Genomic DNA, 18,450 nt, shown 5'->3' on the forward strand with positions numbered 1-18,450 from the left:
AAACTTTTATAAGTATCAAGGCGTCATACACTAAAATGTCAGAAAAACATGAAACATTCAAGGTGGTGAGAAAAGTTCAGGCAAGAAAAAAGTCAAAAGGTGCCAGTGGAGTCACTCTATTCTCAACAAAAAAGGGCCCAGGATGAATTGTCCGAAGCCAAGACACTGCACCCCTTCCCCACCACCACTGGAGGAAAGGGCTCCCACTAGCAGGGACACCATTCCCCAGCTCCTGCCCTCAGGAACAGGGAAGGGCAGAATGGCAATTTCCTATTTCTAATGTGGCCTAGGGTTGCTTTTAATTCTTTTAAACAACCACTGCCCCATTTTGTATTCCATTTTGAAAACCAAGTTTATTGGGAATAGTAGAGAAATATAGTATGAACAGTGTTTACTTATTTTGTTTAGTGCTATTGTTTTGTTTTTTCTTAAAGATTTTTTTTAAGACTTTATTCAATTTTCAGAGAGGAGACAGAGAGAGAGAGAGAGAGAAGGAGGAGGAACAGGAAGCATCAACTTCCCATATATGCCTTGACCAGGCAAGCCCAGGGTTTCGAACCGGCGACCTCAGTGTTCCAGATCGACGCTTTATCCCACTGCACCACCACAGGACAGGCTAGTGCTATTGTTTTTTGTTTGTTTGTTTGTTTTTTGTATTTTTCTGAAGCTGGAAATGGGGAGAGACAGTCAGACAGACTCCCGCATGCGCCGGACCGGGATCCACGCGGCACGTCCACCAGGGGCGATGCTCTTCCCACCAGGGGGCGATGCTCTGCCCCTCCGGGGTGTCGCTCTGTTGCGACCAGAGCCACTCTAGCGCCTGGGGCAGAGGCCAAGGAGCCATCCCCAGCGCCCGGGCCATGTCTACTCCAATGGAGCCTTGGCTGTGGGAGGGGAAGAGAGAGACAGAGAGGAAGGAGAGGGGGAGGGATGGAGAAGCAGATGGGCGCCTCTCCTGTGTGCCCTGGCCGGAAATCGAACCCGGGACTCCTGCACGCCAGGCCAACACTCTACCACTGAGCCAACCGGCCAGGGCCAGTGCTATTGTTTTTAATGATTGGATAATTGTTAGCTTCCAACAGAAAGGTTTTACTTGTTTACAAGTTTTCTATCTTAAAGAGGTCTTGATAAATACTAACACTGCATAACCTAAAATATGATTGCATGTAGGACTGTATTACTTTAATATATTCAGACCGCTATGAAACTTTAATTGGACACCTTAACAACTAGTATTCTAAGACTTCTTTCTTGAAATACTCAAAAATCATTGGACAAAGTTATATTAAAAAGAACTTCACAGATTTCTTCCATAATTTAAATGAGTTTACATATACCAAATAAGGAAATTAAGAAAGTTAACTGAAATGCAAATTTTAAATGCTTAAAATTAAAGACTACATTGCTACTGGCGTAAAGAAACCTCAAATATAGCTTCTAGATGACTACCCAAAATGTAAGTTAAAGTAAGTTACTTTTGCCTGACCAGCGGTGGCACAGCGGATGAAGTGTCTACCCAGAATGCTGAGGTGGCTGGTATGAAGTCCCAAGGTGGCTGGTTCTGATGCAGGCTCATCAGCATGGGGTCACTGGCTTGAGCGTGGGAATCGCCCACATGCCAGCTTAAGCCCAAAGGTGGCTGGCTTGAGCAAGGGGACACTGGCCCGGCCCTCGTCAAGGCATGTAAGAGAAGCAACCAATGTACAACTAAAGTGAAAGCAACTACAAGGTGATGCTTCTCACCCTCTCATCTCTTCTCTCTCTTTCTCAAAATAAATAAGCAAGCAAGCTACTTTCTCTCAACTAAAATAATTACTAATCTGATTTTTTTTTTCTTAAGTAAAAAACAAGTGATCACAACAGCATCAGCTTCAGGATATTGAAAGGTGAGAGGTCTTTCAAACACAAAGTGGTACCCAGGCACCTTTAAAAAATTAGAACATGAGTTAGCTATAGAAGTTAGAATAATTTCTACGAAGACACCCACATTTTCTCTGAAAAAGTCATGATCTAAATCATAAGAACTAAAATGGAAGTGTTTCCCCTTTTATAAAATTAACTGTGCAATAAAGCAAACCTTTGGCTGACCCATGGTGTTGCAGGGGATAAAGCAAAGATCTGGAACAGCAAGGTCGCTGGTTCGAAACCCTAGGCTTGCCCGGTCAAGTCACATACAGGAAGCAACCACTTTGAGTTGATGCTTCCTGCTTCTCCCCCTTCTTTCTCTCTCTCTCTTTTCTTTCTCTCTCCTCTATCTAAAAATCATAAAATAAAAATTTTAAAAAAGCAAACCTTTGATCTTGGCCTCCGTATCACTAGTTTTAATGTAACTAACTCAATAACCAGCAGACAGGAGTACAAAAGCCAATTACAAGATAGCATTTTTCTTTAAGTATTTTTTGCTGACATGAATGCAAACAATGCACTGTTATAACAGTGCATTACAATTTCTGGTCTCCCCAAAATAATCTTTGTTTTGAAAACTTGGGTCCCTAACAATGCTTTCTCTGTGAGTTTCATTCTGTCCAAAATGATAGAAATCAGACCCTCGGCCTGACCTGTGGTGGCGCAGTGGATAAAGCGTCGACCTGGAAACGCTGAGGTCGCCAGTTCAAAACCCTGGGCTTGCCTGGTCAAGGCACATATGGGAGTTGATGCTTCCTGCTCCTCCCCCCTTCTCTCTCTCTCTATCTCTCTCTCCTCTCTAAAATAAATAAATAAAAATTAAAAAAAAAAGAAATCAGACCCTCAACACAACATTCAAAAGCTAAAAAATTATCAGCATCCAGAAATAAAAAGAAAAATTTAGTAGACGATATAGGTGATAAAAATAAGATGCAAGTATTCAGGAAAAAAGTTAGATCTCTGCTTCAAAACTAATACCTAATGATTTCCAAGTACATAACTAAGATGTAAATAATAAGAGGACTAAAAGAAAATATAGGTGAAATACTCTTGGAATGAAGAGAGTCCAAAGATGGATAGTGGAGGGGTAGGGGAGAGGGGGCACTGATTCAAAAGGAAGAAATCTTTGAAAAGAGAATGCATCAAAATTTTAACTTCTAAATTCCAAAATTATTATACTAGACATTTAAAAGCAAATAATGAATGGGAGGGAGGAGAGGGATTGTAACAAACATGAAGTATGCGTAAAAAGCTCTTATTAATCAATAAAAAGAAAACGTCATTAAAAGTGAATGAAAAATTAAAAGGCAAAATAGAAAAGAAATACAAATATAAAAAAAACCCATATGTACAAATATTCAGAATTATATTATTAATCCAAAGTAGCCATTCTCATTCAAAATGTGGTCCAAAGATCACCAGGGATCCCTGAAATTCTTTCAAAAGAGCTCTTTAGGTCAACACTATCTTTTTTTTTTTTCCTGAAGTTGGAAACGGGGAGGCAGTCAAACAGACTTCCGCATGCGCCCGACCAGGATCCACCCGGCATGCCCACCAGGGGCGATGCTCTGCCCATCTGGGGTGTTGCTCTGTTGCAACCAGAGCCATTCTAGCGCCTGAGGCAGAGGCCACAGAGCCATCCTCAGCGCCCGGGCAAGCTTTGCTCCAATGGAACCTTGGCTGCAGGAGGGTAAGAGAGAGACAGAGAGGAAGGAGAGGGGGAGGGGTGGAGAAGCAGATGGGTGCTTCTCCTGTGTGCCCTGGCCCGGAATCGAACCCGGGACTCCTACATGCCAGGCCGACGCTCTACCACTGAGCCAACCGACCAGGGCCAACACTATCTTAAAAGTAATACCAAGATATTATTTGCCTTTTTCACTGCATTGACATTTGCATTGTTGATATCAAAAACCAAACCAAAAAAACCCACGATGGGTAAAACTGCTGGCACCTTAGCATGAATCAAGGTAGGGGCACCACAAACAGTATGCATAGTTATTATATGTTAATACCAGGACTTGCAGTTAAATAAAACAACACAAAAACAATATTTAAGAATATCCTTGATAAAGCACTTGTCTATTAGATTGCTTATTTTATAAAATCTCAGTTCTTGAGTATATACCTTTATAATATGCTGTGTGACTAAACGTGAATTATATAGAAAGCACCTCTGTTACATACAAAGAAGGTATGATGATTGACTCGGGGAAAAGTACTTGTATGACTGTTTTAATTGTGACCTAAACTTGCTGCTTTTTTATCTTTCAACACCATTTTTATTTGAAAGTGAGACTCGAACTACTGATATTAAGACTTAGCTAGCCTGACCAGGCAGTGGTGCAGTGAATAGAGCGTCGGAATGGGATGCGGAGGGCCCAGGTTCGAGACCCCGAGGTCACCACCTTGAGCTCATTTGGTTTGAGCAAAGCTCATCAGCTTGGACACAAGGTCGCTGGCTCAAGCAAGGGATTACTTGGTCTGCTAAAGGCCCACAGTCAAGGCATATATGGGAAAGCAATCAATGAACAACTAAGGTGTCACAACGAAAAACTGATGATTGATGCTTCTCATCTCTCTCCATTCCTGTCTGTCCCTATCTATCCCTCTTTCTGACTTTCTCTCTGTCTCTGTAAAAAAAAAAAAGACTTAGCTATCTAGCAGTCATTTTTTCTTTTTCTTTAAAAATTTTTTTTAAAACTTTCTATATTGATTTTAGAGAGAGAGGAAGGAAGAAAGAGAGAGAAACATCAATTTGTTGTTCCACTTATTTATGCATTCATTGGTTGATTCTTGTGTGTGCCCTGACCAGGGATCAAACCCACAGCTCTGGCATACCGGGATGACATTCTAACCAACTGAGCAACTAGCCAGGGACTGTCATTTTTTTTTTCTAAAATGAACAAAATTAAATCATCACTTCAAAGAAAACAATGAACAGTATTTGCAGCCAATATAAAACTTCAAATGTTTACCTGAAAGCTCAGTTTTTTTTAAAATTTGAATTCACCACTGAGAGTATGACAACTTCCTAACAGACTTTCTGATGAGATTGGTGGCAATATTAACCAAGGTAATTTTAAATTCTTAAATAATGAAAAATGTCAACATTTAGAACATCTGTTTAACTCAGTAAATCAGTATCCATTTTCTAAATGACCAACACATGATGTAACAAAATCTTACATAGGTAAAAGATACATTCAAAGTACAAGGTAAATCAATAGATATTGTAACAGCATGTAAAATTCCTTGATATGATTGCAGATTGCACATTGTAACTAATCTTTTTTTTTTTTTTTTGTATTTCTCTGAAGCTGGAAACGGGGAGAGACAGTCAGACTCCCACATGCGCCCTACCGGGATCCACCCGGCACGCCCACCAGGGGGCGACGCTCTGCCCACCAGGGGGCGACGCTCTGCCCACCAGGGGGCGACGCTCTGCCCCTCCAGGGCGTCGCTCTGTGGCGACCAGAGCCACTCTAGTGCCTGGGGCAGAGGCCAAGGAGCCATCCCCAGCGCCTGGGCCATCTTTGCTCCATTGGAGCCTTGGCTGCGGGAGGGGAAGAGAGAGACAGAGAGGAAGGAGAGGGGGAGGGGTGGAGAAGCAGATGGGTGCTTCTCCTTTGTGCCCTGGCCGGGAATCAAACCCAGGACTTCCGCACGCCAGGCCGACGCTCTACCACTGAGCCAACTGGCCAGGGCTACATTGTAACTAATCTTTAAGAAACTACCACTTGTTGTCTGACCAGTGGTAGAGCAGTGGATAAAAGCATTGAACCAGAACACTGAGGTTGCTGGTTTGAAATTCTGAGGTCACTGGTTCTGAGCATGGGGTTGCTGGCTTAAGTGTGGGATTGTCCACGTGACCCCAAAGCTCACCAGCTAGAGCCCAAAGGTCACTGGCATGAAAAGCTCCAGGTCACTGGCTTGAGCAAAAAGATACTGGCATGGCCCTGGTCAAGGCACGTACAAGGAGCTCAATGTATAGCTAAAGAGAAAGCAACTAATAGCTGATGCTTCTAACCCTCACTTCTCCCTTCCTGTCTCTCTCACTCTCTCTGAAAAACAAACAAACAAAAAGCTATTAAAGTATTCCTCCCTTTTCCAACTACAAAAGTGTGTAAGGCTGTATTTTTCATTTACTAACCAAAACCACATATCATGAAAGATTGAATACAGAAGCAAATATATATATAAGAATCTAGCTGTCACCTGGCTGGGCGGAGGCGCAGTGGATGGAGTGTCGGACTGGGATGGAGAGGACCCAGGTTCGAGGCCCCGAGGTCACCAGCTTGAGCACGGGCTCATCTGGTTTGAGCAAAGCTCACCAGCTTGGACCCAAGGTCGCTTGCTCGAGCAGGGGGTTGCTCGGTCTGCTGAAGGTCCGTGGTGGGGGAACGTGTGAGAAGGCAATCAATGAACAGGTAAGGTGTCCCAACGAAAGGCTAGGGATTGGTGCTTCTCATCTCTCTCCGTTCCTGTCTGTCCCTATCTATCCCTCTCTCTGACTCTCTGTAGGGGGGAAAAAAACAAACAAACAAAAAGAATCTAGCTGTCTTCCAGTAAACCAGATATTAAGATCTGCAACAGGCCCTGGCCAGGTGGCTCAGTGGATAAAGCATCAACCTAACACTCCAGAAGTTTTGAGTTCAACCCCCATTCATGGCACACAGGAGAAGCAATCAATGAGCACACAACTAAGAGGAACAACTAAGTGGAACGGCAAATTGATGGTTCTCTTTCTCTCTCTTTCTTTCTTTCTCTCTTTCTCTCTCTCTCCCTCTCATATCAATAGGTAAAAAAAGAAATTTGCAAAACAATGTAAAACAGTACTATTCTTCACATTATATTTGTTTTGGATAAGTTATTTTTAATGAAAAGGACAAGTTAACATGTGGTGAGTTTGTTTTTATTTTTAAATAAATTATTGAAAATATTCCTCAGTTTTTCCTGACCAGGCAGTAGTGCAGTGGACAGAGTATCAGCCTGGGATGCTGAGGGCCCAGGTTCAAAACCTCGAGGTCCCAGCTTAGACTGAGCACAGGCTCATCAGGTTAGAGCGTGAGCTCACCAGCTTGAGCGCGGGGTCACTGGCTCTGCATGGGATCATAAACATGACCCCATGGCCACTGGCTTGTGTCCAAAGGTTGCTGGTTTGACAAGGGGTCACTAGCTAAGTTGGAACTCCCCCATTCCGGTCAAGGCAGGTAAGAGAAAGCAATCAATGAACAACTAAGGTGCCACAACAAAGAATTGATGCGTCTCATCTTTCCCTTCCTGTCTGTTCCTGTCTGCCCCCCAGCTCGCTAAATAAAAAAAAAATCCTGTTTTAACTTCTAATTCAGTAAATATCAATAGCTATGACTCACATACATAGAGCTTCTAGCAGGGGTCCCCAAACTTTTTACACAGGGGGCCAGTTCACTGTCCCTCAGACCGTTGGAGGGCCGCCACATACAGTGCTCCTCTCACTGACCACCAATGAAAGAGGTGCCCCTTCCAGAAGTGTGGCAGGGGGCCGGATAAATGGCCTCAGGGGGCCGCATGTGGCCCGCGGGCCGTAGTTTGGGGATGCCTGTTAGTGTCCTCAGTAATATGTAAGAGAGTAAAGGGAGTCTAAGGCCAGAAATTTGAGAATCACTGATGTAAGTTATGCAAAATTAAACCAGAATTTCTATCAAATTTGCGCACATAAAATAATAATAACATTATCTACTATCCATGGCAATACAGACATAGAGAAGCTGTCATTCTCACAAACAGCCAGTGGGGTCAGCTGACAAAATGATTCTTGAAGGAAAACTTGGCAACACATAAACACCTTTTTAAAAACTGCAAAATCTTGGAATCAGCAATTCTGCATCTAGGAATATATTTGAAGGAAAAATTAAAGATATGACAGTAATTATTTTACTGCAAGCCTATACAGCTACAACATTTTATAATGATATAAACTAGAAATAAAATTAGAAAAGGTATTTAGCTGTGACAAATTATGCTGTATATGAAAAATTAATAATTGACAATCCATTACTAAAATTTTTAAAACAGGTTACAAAACTCTATGTTTTGAAGCAAATTTTATATAACTGAAAGAATATATCAAGGTATTAAGAATTAAAGAATATACCAAGGTATTACCATATTTTTCACTCCATAAGGCACACGGGCATTTTCCCCTCCACTTTTGGGGGGGGAGTGTGTCTTATGGAGCAAAAAATACAGTATTTTATTAAATATTTTTAACACATCATTTGGTTCAGAATATTATTTTTCTTATTTTCCTCCTTAAAACCCTAGGTGTGTCTTATGGTCAGATGTGTCTTATGGAACAAAAAGTACGGTAATAAGTTTTTTTTTATTTTTGTTTATCTACACTTTTTACATTTTATTTATTTATTTTAATTAACAAAAGTCATATATGATTTAGTAATAGGTAAAACAATATAGAGCTAAATAAAGTTACCACTCTCACCTCCTTAAAAATCACCCCTTGCAACTGCATCGCCCTGTGGCAGCCAACGCTAACAGCCTGGTAGCATATATCCATCTGCTCTTTATTGGTGCTCATACCTAGTGGGCAAACATCTATCCATATACTCAGTCAACAGATATATTGATTTCCCTTGTTTGTTTACTTTATTTTTACAAATAAGATATTACAATACCTCTTGATTTTTTTCTACTTGTTAATATATATCCTGGGCACAGCCAGTTAAAAGATATAGATTTCGCCTGACCTGTGGTGGTGCAGTGGATAAAGAGTCAACCTGGAAACACTGAGGTTGCTGGTTCAAAACCCTGGCTTGCCTGGTCAAGGCACATATGGGAGGTGATGCTTCCTGCTTCTCCCCCTTCTCTCTCTCTCTCTCTCTCTCTCTTTTTTCTCTCTCTCTCTCGCCCCCCCTCCTCTCTAAAGTGAATAAATAATAAAAGATATAGATTTCATTCATTCTTCTATATAATATAGGTAGCTGCATAATGCTTCATAAAAAAATAGATGTACCATAACTTACTCAAGGTTTCCTACTGGTTATAAAGACTGTTCGCAGATTCTTATTTTAAGATTTTATTTATTTTAAAGAGGAGAGAGACAGAGAAAAGGAGGAAGGAGCAGCAGGAAGCATCAACTCTCATATGTGCCTCAACCAGGGAAGCCAGGGTTTCGAACTGGTGACCTCAGCATACCAGGTCAATGCTTTATCCACTGCACCACCACAGGTCAGGATCTTTGCAGATTTTTAATATTGCAAGCAATGCTGCAATAAACATCCTTGAACACAGATTCTTACATTCTTATTATTTTTATCCATGAGACAGAGTACCAAAAGTGAGTTTGCAGGTTACATGTATACTTTGAATTAGCAAATATTGTCGTATTACTCACCAGCAATGCATGAGATAACATATTCTCATCACCAATGCACATAATTGTTGCCAATCTGATGATAATTCAGTTATTTATTTTATTTTTTTTACAGGGACAGAGAGAAAGTCAGAGAGAGGGACAGACAGACAAGAACGGCGAGAGATGAGAAGCATCAATCATCAGTTTTTTTTCGTTTTGACACCTTAGTTGTTCAGCAGACCAAGTAACCAGTGACCTTGGGTCCAAGCTGGTGAGCTTTTTTTCTCAAACCAGATGAGCCTGCGCTCAATCTGGCAAGCTCGGGGTCTCGAACCTGCGTCCTTTCGCATCCCAGTCCGACGCTTTATCCACCGCGCCACCGCCTGGTCAGGCTAATTCAGTTATTTTAATCTGTATTTCCCACCTGCTTTTTGGGGGTCGATGTTTTCATTTGTTTGCTGATCACTTTTATTTCCTTTTTTCTCTATTTCCATCCTTTCCCCATTTTTCTAATGCTATCATACGTCATCAAGTGTTTTTTCCTCAGGTCAGAATCACAGCTCATACCACATTCAAGAATAAATTCCAAATTAATTTAAGGTTTAAATGACCAAAAACAATCAAACTATTCACTTAAAATATAGAATATTTCTATAAACTTGGGATCAGAGATTTTCTTAAGCAAGAACACTCAGAAGCATCAAAGAAAAGCTAAACATGTGACTATATTAAAGTTTTATCTGTATTGTTTTTACTTTTAAATCATGAACAGGTATTGCTTTGGGAATTTTTTTTTTTTTTTTTTTACAGAGGCAGAGATAGACAGGGACAGACAGACAAGAACGGAGAGAGATGAGAAGCATCAATCATCAGTTTCTCGTTGCGCATTGCGACTTCTTAGTTGTTCATTGATTGCCCTCTCACATATGCCTTGACCGCGGGCCTTCAGCAGACCAAGTAACCCCCTGCTGGAGCCAGAGACCTTGGGTCTAAGCCGGTGAGCTCTTTGCTCAAGCCAGATGAGCCCGCGCTCAAGCTGGCGACCTTGGGGTCTCAAACCTGGGTCCTTCCGCATCCCAGTCCGACTCTCTATCCACTGCGCCACCACCTGGTCAGGCTGCTTTGGGAATTTATTTTAAGTTTTGTTTTTCAAATTTTTGGCAGATATTAACAATGCTACCATTATTCCAAAGTCACATGATAAGACATGTAGAGAATTTCATTAGGCACACAAGTACCAAAACCATACAGGCACACAATCAAACACAACTAACTTCCTTTCAATGCTGCTGCTATTACTACTGCTGCTGCTGCTACTATTACTGCTGCTGCTACTACTCCTATTACTACTACACTGCTATTATTGCTGCTGCTAGTACTGCTGCTGCTACTACTCCTACTATTACTACTACACTGCTATTATTGCTGCTGCTATTACTGCTGCTACTATTACTGCTGCTGCTACTACTCCTACTATTACTACTACACTGCTATTATTGCTGCTGCTGCTGCTAGTACTGCTGCTGCTAGTACTGCTGCTGCTACTGCTGCTGCTGCTACTGCCACTACTAATAGGATCTCTGACTAGAATTCTATATTCCCAACTCCTATTTCTGTATTCCGTTCACCAAATATTATCCTTTCCAATGTCATATTCGCTTTAAGGTGGTCTAACCTAAATATAGACTCTTCTACTGGGACACTCTGTCCAAGTGACCTACCCCATCACATATGTGGTAGTTATGAAAATAAAACCTCATGTAAAAAAGCACATTTTGTGCATTACACATACCTGATGTAAAATAGGCAACTCACCTAAATGGGGAAACAGATCAGTGTCCAACTGATGCTTCTGGGTGCACAGTTTCACCAGTCTCTGCAGTCGACTTATACAGGAGAAGTGTGGAGAGAAGGCTGTGGCTTTCATAAGGACCCGGTCAGTCCTGGGTGGGTCCGCGACAGGAGCCCTACTGGATGGCAGGAGGGGCAGAGGCCTCTTGTGGGACACCTGCCTCGCTTGTGCTATAGTGTGTGTGGTGGGGGCCACTCCCTGCATTGGTAGGCTGGTGTTCTGAGGCTGAGGTGACTTGCAGACTAGACCCTGCGGTGGCGGTGGCGCGGGAGGTTTTACAGACGTGGGTAAAGGTGACAGGTGGGAGTGCTGCTGAGGAGGCTGTTGCTGAGGAGGTGCAGGAGGGGGACTAAAGTGCTCTTGTCGAACTTTTAAAATCTCTGTCTCTCTCTGGCGCTGCCGATTCTGGGCCAGCTTGCTCTGCAACTTCTTTCTCACGGTGGCCCCTTTCTTTAGGTCATCATCTTCCTCGTTGAAAGCAAAGGGGTCTTCCAACTCAGTGTCCAGGTAGTGGAGAGGGACTCTGGCCCCTGGTGGAGAGAGGGACATTCCATCCAGTCCATTGGGCATCTTCAAGGCCAACGTGGGCACTGTCAGGCTAAAGGCCATGGTATCCATCTGATGCCTGACCTTCACCTCATCTATAGGATCGTTCTTTTTCTTCCTCTCTTTTTTCGGGATAAAGCCAAGTACCTGCAAGTGGCTGTTGCAGTACCTTTAAAAACACACACATACAATGTTCATGATACATACTAAGAAAAGTAGAACATAAACCTACATTTTATAAATTCTGAATCCTATTGTTAAAAATGCATGACGAGAGTAATTCTTGACATTCATAAATTTCTTATATGCAACCTCCACTACTCTAAAGCAATCTTTAAAGTCTGTGCAATTTTGCTGAAGCAGATAGATATGGCAACTGCCCATGTGCACAGGCTGCCAGACAGAAGTCACTCAAACAGTGAGGGGCCAGCTACTGCTTCTCAGACCGCTTGCTATTCTGCAGTTGTAGCAAACAAAGTAACTCATCAAGAGTCACTTAAAATTCTCTTATAGAGAAAAAAATATATATATTCCAATGCCATTATTTAGATTTATAAACATAACATAACCCTTAAGAATGTCAAGTGTCCGCTGTATGTTCTACACACACGCAGAATAGATCCATAAAGCTGTGGCCAATAAGAGACATGGCTTCAGGAGTAACTGTACTAAGAAGCTGCCCAAAACACAGTAAATGGTTTCTGTTGTTGTTCTTAACTCACTTTCAAATTCACAAAAGGATTCAATTTTTTAATGCAGAGAAATGAAGTGGGGCATTTTTTTAAATTTAGAGATCCGATGTCCCTGCTCGTTTACACGGGGCCGGCTGGACTGGGCAATGAGGCCGCGCGGTGCTCCCGCAGTGGCAGGGCAGAGCGCTGCACACACACACTCCAGCCCGCTCGCCATGCGCACCAGCCACCCAGGCGGCGTCTCACACCAAGTCTGAGCTCCCCGACCCAGCCTCTGCTGAAGAGAACATGCTTCAGAAATAGAATGAGAACAGCTGACTTGGTTATGAACTGCTTTTAAAATAAGGATGCAAATATTGATACAAATATTTCTAGTCAAAAATAAGTACTACACAAGGGAATAACTGCTAGTGGGGTCCTTTCAGGAGGATGAAAATGATGTAAAACTAGACTGTGGTGTACAACCCTGTGAATATACTAAAAAATACTGAATTGTATACTTTAAATGAATTGTACCCTATGAATGGGTGAAGTGTATGGGATGTAAATTGTATCTTAATTATCATATTTTTCGCTCCATAAGACACACTCTTTTCCCCCCAAAAGTGGAGGGGAAATGCCCATGCATCTTATGAGCGAAAAATATGGTATTTTAAAAAATATTTTAACACATCATTTGGTTCAGAATATGTTTTTTCTTATTTTCTTCCTTAAAAATCTACGTGTATCTTATGGTCAGGTGCGTCTTATGGAGCAAAAAATATGGTAAATTGTTTTAGAAAATAAACATACAGATAACAAGAAATTTTCTTGGCAAATGCATACATACTATTAAAAATATACATAAAATTATAGCAAACTTAAAATATTATAAAAATAACCAACTTACTATAACTACTCATCTGAGACACCGAAGCTACTGTAATAAGCCTCAGCTTAAAAAATGAACTTTACTTTTTAATTATACCAGTACTTCCACTGAGCTTACTCTATATCATAACACTGAAATTCCTAAGTTAGCATTTATAATACACACCAGATAAGTTAGATATCAGATATCAAGAAGCTTCCTCTAACTCAGTGGTCCCCAACCCCCGGGCCATGGACCAGTACCAGTCCGTGGGCCATTTGGTACCGGTCCGCAGAGAAAGAATAAATAACTTACATTATTTCCGTTTTATTTATATTTAAGTCTGAACGATGTGGGGGTTTTTTTGTTTGTTTGTTTGTTTTTGTATTTTTCTGAAGCTAGAAACCGGGAGAGACAGTCAGACAGACTCCCGCATGCTCCCAACGGGGATCCACCCGGCACGCCCACCAGGGGGCGATGCTCTGCCCCTCCGGGGCATCACTCTGCCATGACCAGAGCCACTCTAGGGCCTGGGGCAGAGGCCAAGGAGCCATCCCCAGCGCCCGGGCCATCTTTGCTCCAATGGAGCCTCGGCTGCGGGAAGGGAAGAGAGACAGAGAGGAAGGAGAGGGGGAGGGGTGGAGAAGCAAATGGGCGCTTCTCCTGTGTGCCCCGGCCAGGAATCGAACCCAGGACTACACGCCAGGCCGACGCTCTACCACTGAGCCAATCAGCCAGGGCCTGAACGATGTTTTATTTTTAAAAAATGACCAGATTCCCTCTGTTACATCCGTCAAAGACTCACTCTTGACGCTTGTCTCAGTCACATGATACATTTATCCGTCCCACCCTAAAGGCTGGTCGTGAAAATATTTTCTGACATTAAACTGGTCCGTGGCCCAAAAAAGGTTGGGGACCACTGCTCTGACCACCAATCAGATTACTCAGTCAATTAAAAGTCCTTGGGCTGAAATTTTTTCTAAAACAATATATAAACCATCTCAAATCCCTAAGTGTCCAAGGAGTAACTGCATCAACAATAGTGAAACTTTATTTTCAAAAGAATATTAATCTTTTTTTAAAGTATGCCATGTAGTACAGTTATAACTATCAATAGTTATACACAGATTAAAACATATTACATGAATTCAACCTGGATTTCTTGAAGCAACATAACATTACCTTCTGCTAAAATCTACTTTAATCCATTTTCAAACAGCCCTACAAACAAAAATATCAACACCAAAAAATATCTTTACTTATTTATATATATATATATTTATTTATTTATTTATTTATTTATTTATTTATTTATTTATTTATACATACATTCCCTGTTCATTCATATATTCTTGGACCACTTTTGAAAAAATTATGGATATTAGTATTTAATCAAGTATAGCTTCCCGTGACATAGCAATACAAAAATCCTTTCCCTTAGCTTGTTCTAAAGAGGAAATTACTTAGCATATAAAGGTGAAGACATGTGCTTCACAGAACTAACATGTTGGACAAACTCAGAATGACTGTCACTTTACTTTTTGCTATTAGCTACAAGAGAATATTTGCTTCAGATTAAATAATAAAAAAAAATCCAAGGTTGACAATTGCAACTGTGATAAACTGAATTTAAGACAAAACTTTAGAGATGTGTTTATAATGGAGCTTGAAAGAAAAAGTTAACCCCAGTTCTTCCATTCTTTAACTTTAAAAAGGGTAGGGATAAGAAATTATCATTTTCAGTCTGCTAAAACCAACTGGACAGATATGTTTACCCTAATACAGAGGTCCCTTTATCACCTGAGATTAAAATTTTATTCCTTGCCTCACTAAGCAGCTGTTTCTAACTTTCGGGTATTGTAATTTGAAGCCTTAAATGCTCATTAGAAATTCTAACAGAGTATTCCCAAATCACCACATTATACTATACTCATTTTGGTGGCATCTCTAGCAACACAAATTATTTATTTCACCCTAAAAGTATAAAAACTGCTCACCATGACATATAAAATACATTTTCCTTTTCATCAATTTATGCCGGTAACATTTGCTTATGTATAAGAACAAGGATGAATTTTCTTACTACTATCTTAGATAGTCTTAGATATTCTACCTAAAGATAAAAAGTATTTAAAACTTTCTTATAAAATAAGCATGCAGCTCTCTGTAATAGCCCACAATAATCAACATGATTTCTGGAGAAGTGAAGAAAAAGTGATTATATGTGTGAATTTTCCTACAAATAAGAGATGAACCACCAGCTTATGACTTCTTTAAAAATACCTCCCTGTTTTATTGGTTTTTAAATTCAGGAAAGTATAAATTCATAGTTCTAGTGATAAAACTAGAACTTACTATGAAAATACAGTTTCTAATTCATAGTAAACATACTCTACGGAACTCTTTTTAACCAAAACAGGCATGATTATAAAACAATGCCAAATACTGCTTAGAAGTCTGAGAGAAAGTAAATCTGAGTGATTCAAGTCATCATTCTTTTGAGTAATTCTTCTTCAGTAAATACATACCCTTCACTACCACCTTTCAAGCACAGATTTTAAAATTCCAAAATTATTATTATTAATTACAAAAACTAGGGAGTTCCTATAATTTTTCCCATTTAGACAGATGACAAAACTAAGTAGAGGAGTCAGAAACACTTTACACGGCTGCAAACTAAATACATCAATCAGTACCAACACTTCAAGCAACAACTCTGAGGTAAAAAAAAATTTTTTTGCATAATCCTAGAAAGTCCACTAAATCAATATAAAAGCACTCCAACATACTTTTCAAATAATTCCCCAAATTTACTACTTCATTTTTTAAAAGCTGCCATCTCTCATCTTTAGAAGCATTTCAAAATTTACTCAGATTACTCCCAGAAAACATCATTTAAATTCACCGCATCAAAGGAAAAAAAGAGAAGGGGAAAAAATCCCCAAGCCTACTAATTAAATCAAAGACTGAATGCCATGATTAGCTCTTACCTACGATCCTCTGATTTGGGGATGGGGTTGGTGCAGCGCTGGCTGTTATACTTGGCCACATATTCACATTGCTTGAAGGGGGCAGTCTTGTCCTCCAGAACGTGTCTGATACAGAAAGCGTAGCCGTTGAGTCGCCGCTGCTTGCACAGTTTGGGGCTATATGAGCACAAGGGCTTATTGTCAACCTCAGAGAAGTGTATATGTTTCCCTTCATACATCACGTGACTCTATTCCTTGTGAACATCAGCTAAAAGACCACCACAAAAAAAAAAAAGAAACCCAAATGATAAATCAGAGTGTATACGGCAGATTAAGTTGAGAATTTCACTGAGGGACTTCTGGCCCTACAGCCATACCTGATTTTAAATCTTCTGCACCATAGCAACGTTAAGAGAACCCCAAGGATACCACACTTTGGAATGCTGCAGAATCAAGATGAAGCAGATTGTCTACAAAAATATCAAAAGGCCTAGTTAACAAATTGAAATAAGCACAGCTTGCTCACCCCGGAAGTAAAATACTAGGACATCACCCTCCTAATGGGATGGATTCTTTATTGTAATCCAACATCAAGATACTGAATTCAAATAATAAAAGGCATAAAATATTAAGCTACCTTACTCTTCCAAATTGAACTAAAGAACTTCTCTGGTTAAGTTTCAGACAAAGCTCAGAACAGTTAGGGGGCCTCCACCGAACAAATGGCTAAGGCAGCAGGTCTTCCACTTCATTACTGGGGCTCTAAGTTTCTACACCTATTTTCAGAACCCCTATCTCTTTATAAGACCAATGGATCTCAAACTGCCCTCAGAAAGGCTACGTTTTGTTGATAAGTCAGCCAGTATTTGGTAATTTGTAACAAATGTTTCTATGAGATACAAAAAAAGAGCAAATTCCTATTTTTAAAAGTCATTTTCCCTTTAATCTTTCCCCTCCTTTATCCCATCTAAACTATAAAACTTCTTGAGCCCAAAGACCAGTCACCCAACCACCACACTTCCACCCTTCAGTCCAGGGCTGTGTACCACATAGTGCTCCAAATTACACTAAATAGAATAGTCATCATAGTTTATGAATCTTTGGAGGTTTAGTAGGAAAACAAAAGATATCAACAATACTCATAACCTCTATAAACACAAAAGTACCCACAGTAGCATCTATAGTATATTATACTATCACATAGTCTACAATGAAATGGAATCAACTAGAATCAACTCGTCAAGTCGGGACAGTAGTAGGCTGCCGCGGTCTAACACACTTTCTACGCACTCTTAAAATCACCCACCTGGCTGATGGAATGGCTTAAACACCAGCTACAGAAAAACTCAAGAAATTCTCTCTCTCACTAAACTCAATATGAAATTCCTTATACCAGTGAATGACAAGACACATAAACGCAACGGGGTCAAGAAGATATGCTTGCTCAAGTCCAAAATCTGGGCTTACTTTGTTACCTTGAACAAGTCATTTGACCTCAGTTTTCTCATCTGTAAAATAGAGATAATAACAGTAGCCACATTATCATCATGCTGCTCCAACGATCAACTGATAGCATGCAACACACTAAATACCGTGCCTCGTGCGTGGTAAGTACTGAACAAATGGAAATTATTATTCATGTGTTAACTATTTTTTAAGAGAGAGAAATGAAGAGAGGGAGGGAGACAGAGAGAGGAAAAAGCATCAACTCATTGATCCACTTAGTTGTACATTGATTGCTTTTCTTTTCTTCTTTTACAGAGACAGAGAGAGGGATAGATAGGAACAAACAGACAGGAACGAAGAGAGATGAGAAGCATCAATCATCAGTTTTTCATCGTGACACCTAAGTTGTTCACTGATTGCTTTCTCATATGTGCCTTGACCGCGGGCCTTCAACAGACCGAGTAACCCCTTGCTCAAGCCAGCGACCTTGGGTCCAATCTGGTGAGCTTTTGCTCAAACCAAATGAGCCCGCGCTCAAGCTGGCAACCTTCGGGTCTCAAACCTGAGTCTTAGGCATCCCAGTCCGACGCTCTGTCCACTGCGCCACTACGTGGTCAGGCGATTGATTGCTATTCATACGTGCTTTGACCAGGATCAAACTGGTGACCTTGGGTTCAAGCTGGTGACCTGGAGGGTCAGGCAGGCCATCCCGGGCTCCAGTCAGCAACCTCTGCTTTCCAGATCAATACTCTACCCAATGCACCACCACCAGTTAGGCCATAGATATTAATTCTTATTATTACTACACTTGACCTACCGATGATAAAAATAGAGAATCT

General features: G+C 40.8%; 1 protein-coding gene across 2 annotated transcripts in view; it reads right to left on the minus strand.

The window, feature by feature from the left end:
• The window catches only part of INO80D (INO80 complex subunit D), a 99,941-nt gene that overhangs the window by 63,409 nt on the left and 18,082 nt on the right, over nt 1-18,450 (minus strand). Inside the window, exons 2-4 of one of the 2 annotated variants that reach the window (XM_066346218.1) lie at nt 16,543-16,635; nt 16,187-16,342; nt 11,072-11,823 (exon numbers count right to left, since the gene is read on the minus strand). In XM_066346218.1, the coding sequence (XP_066202315.1) occupies nt 11,072-11,726 (655 nt within the window). In that variant the 5' untranslated portion in view covers nt 11,727-11,823; nt 16,187-16,342; nt 16,543-16,635. Of the gene's footprint in view, nt 1-11,071; nt 11,824-16,186; nt 16,434-16,542; nt 16,636-18,450 lie in introns of both variants that reach the window. The other variant, XM_066346217.1, reaches the window with a different exon arrangement.

Source organism: Saccopteryx leptura, chromosome 7 (genome assembly GCF_036850995.1).
Source record: "Saccopteryx leptura isolate mSacLep1 chromosome 7, mSacLep1_pri_phased_curated, whole genome shotgun sequence".
NCBI lineage: Eukaryota > Metazoa > Chordata > Mammalia > Chiroptera > Emballonuridae > Saccopteryx > Saccopteryx leptura.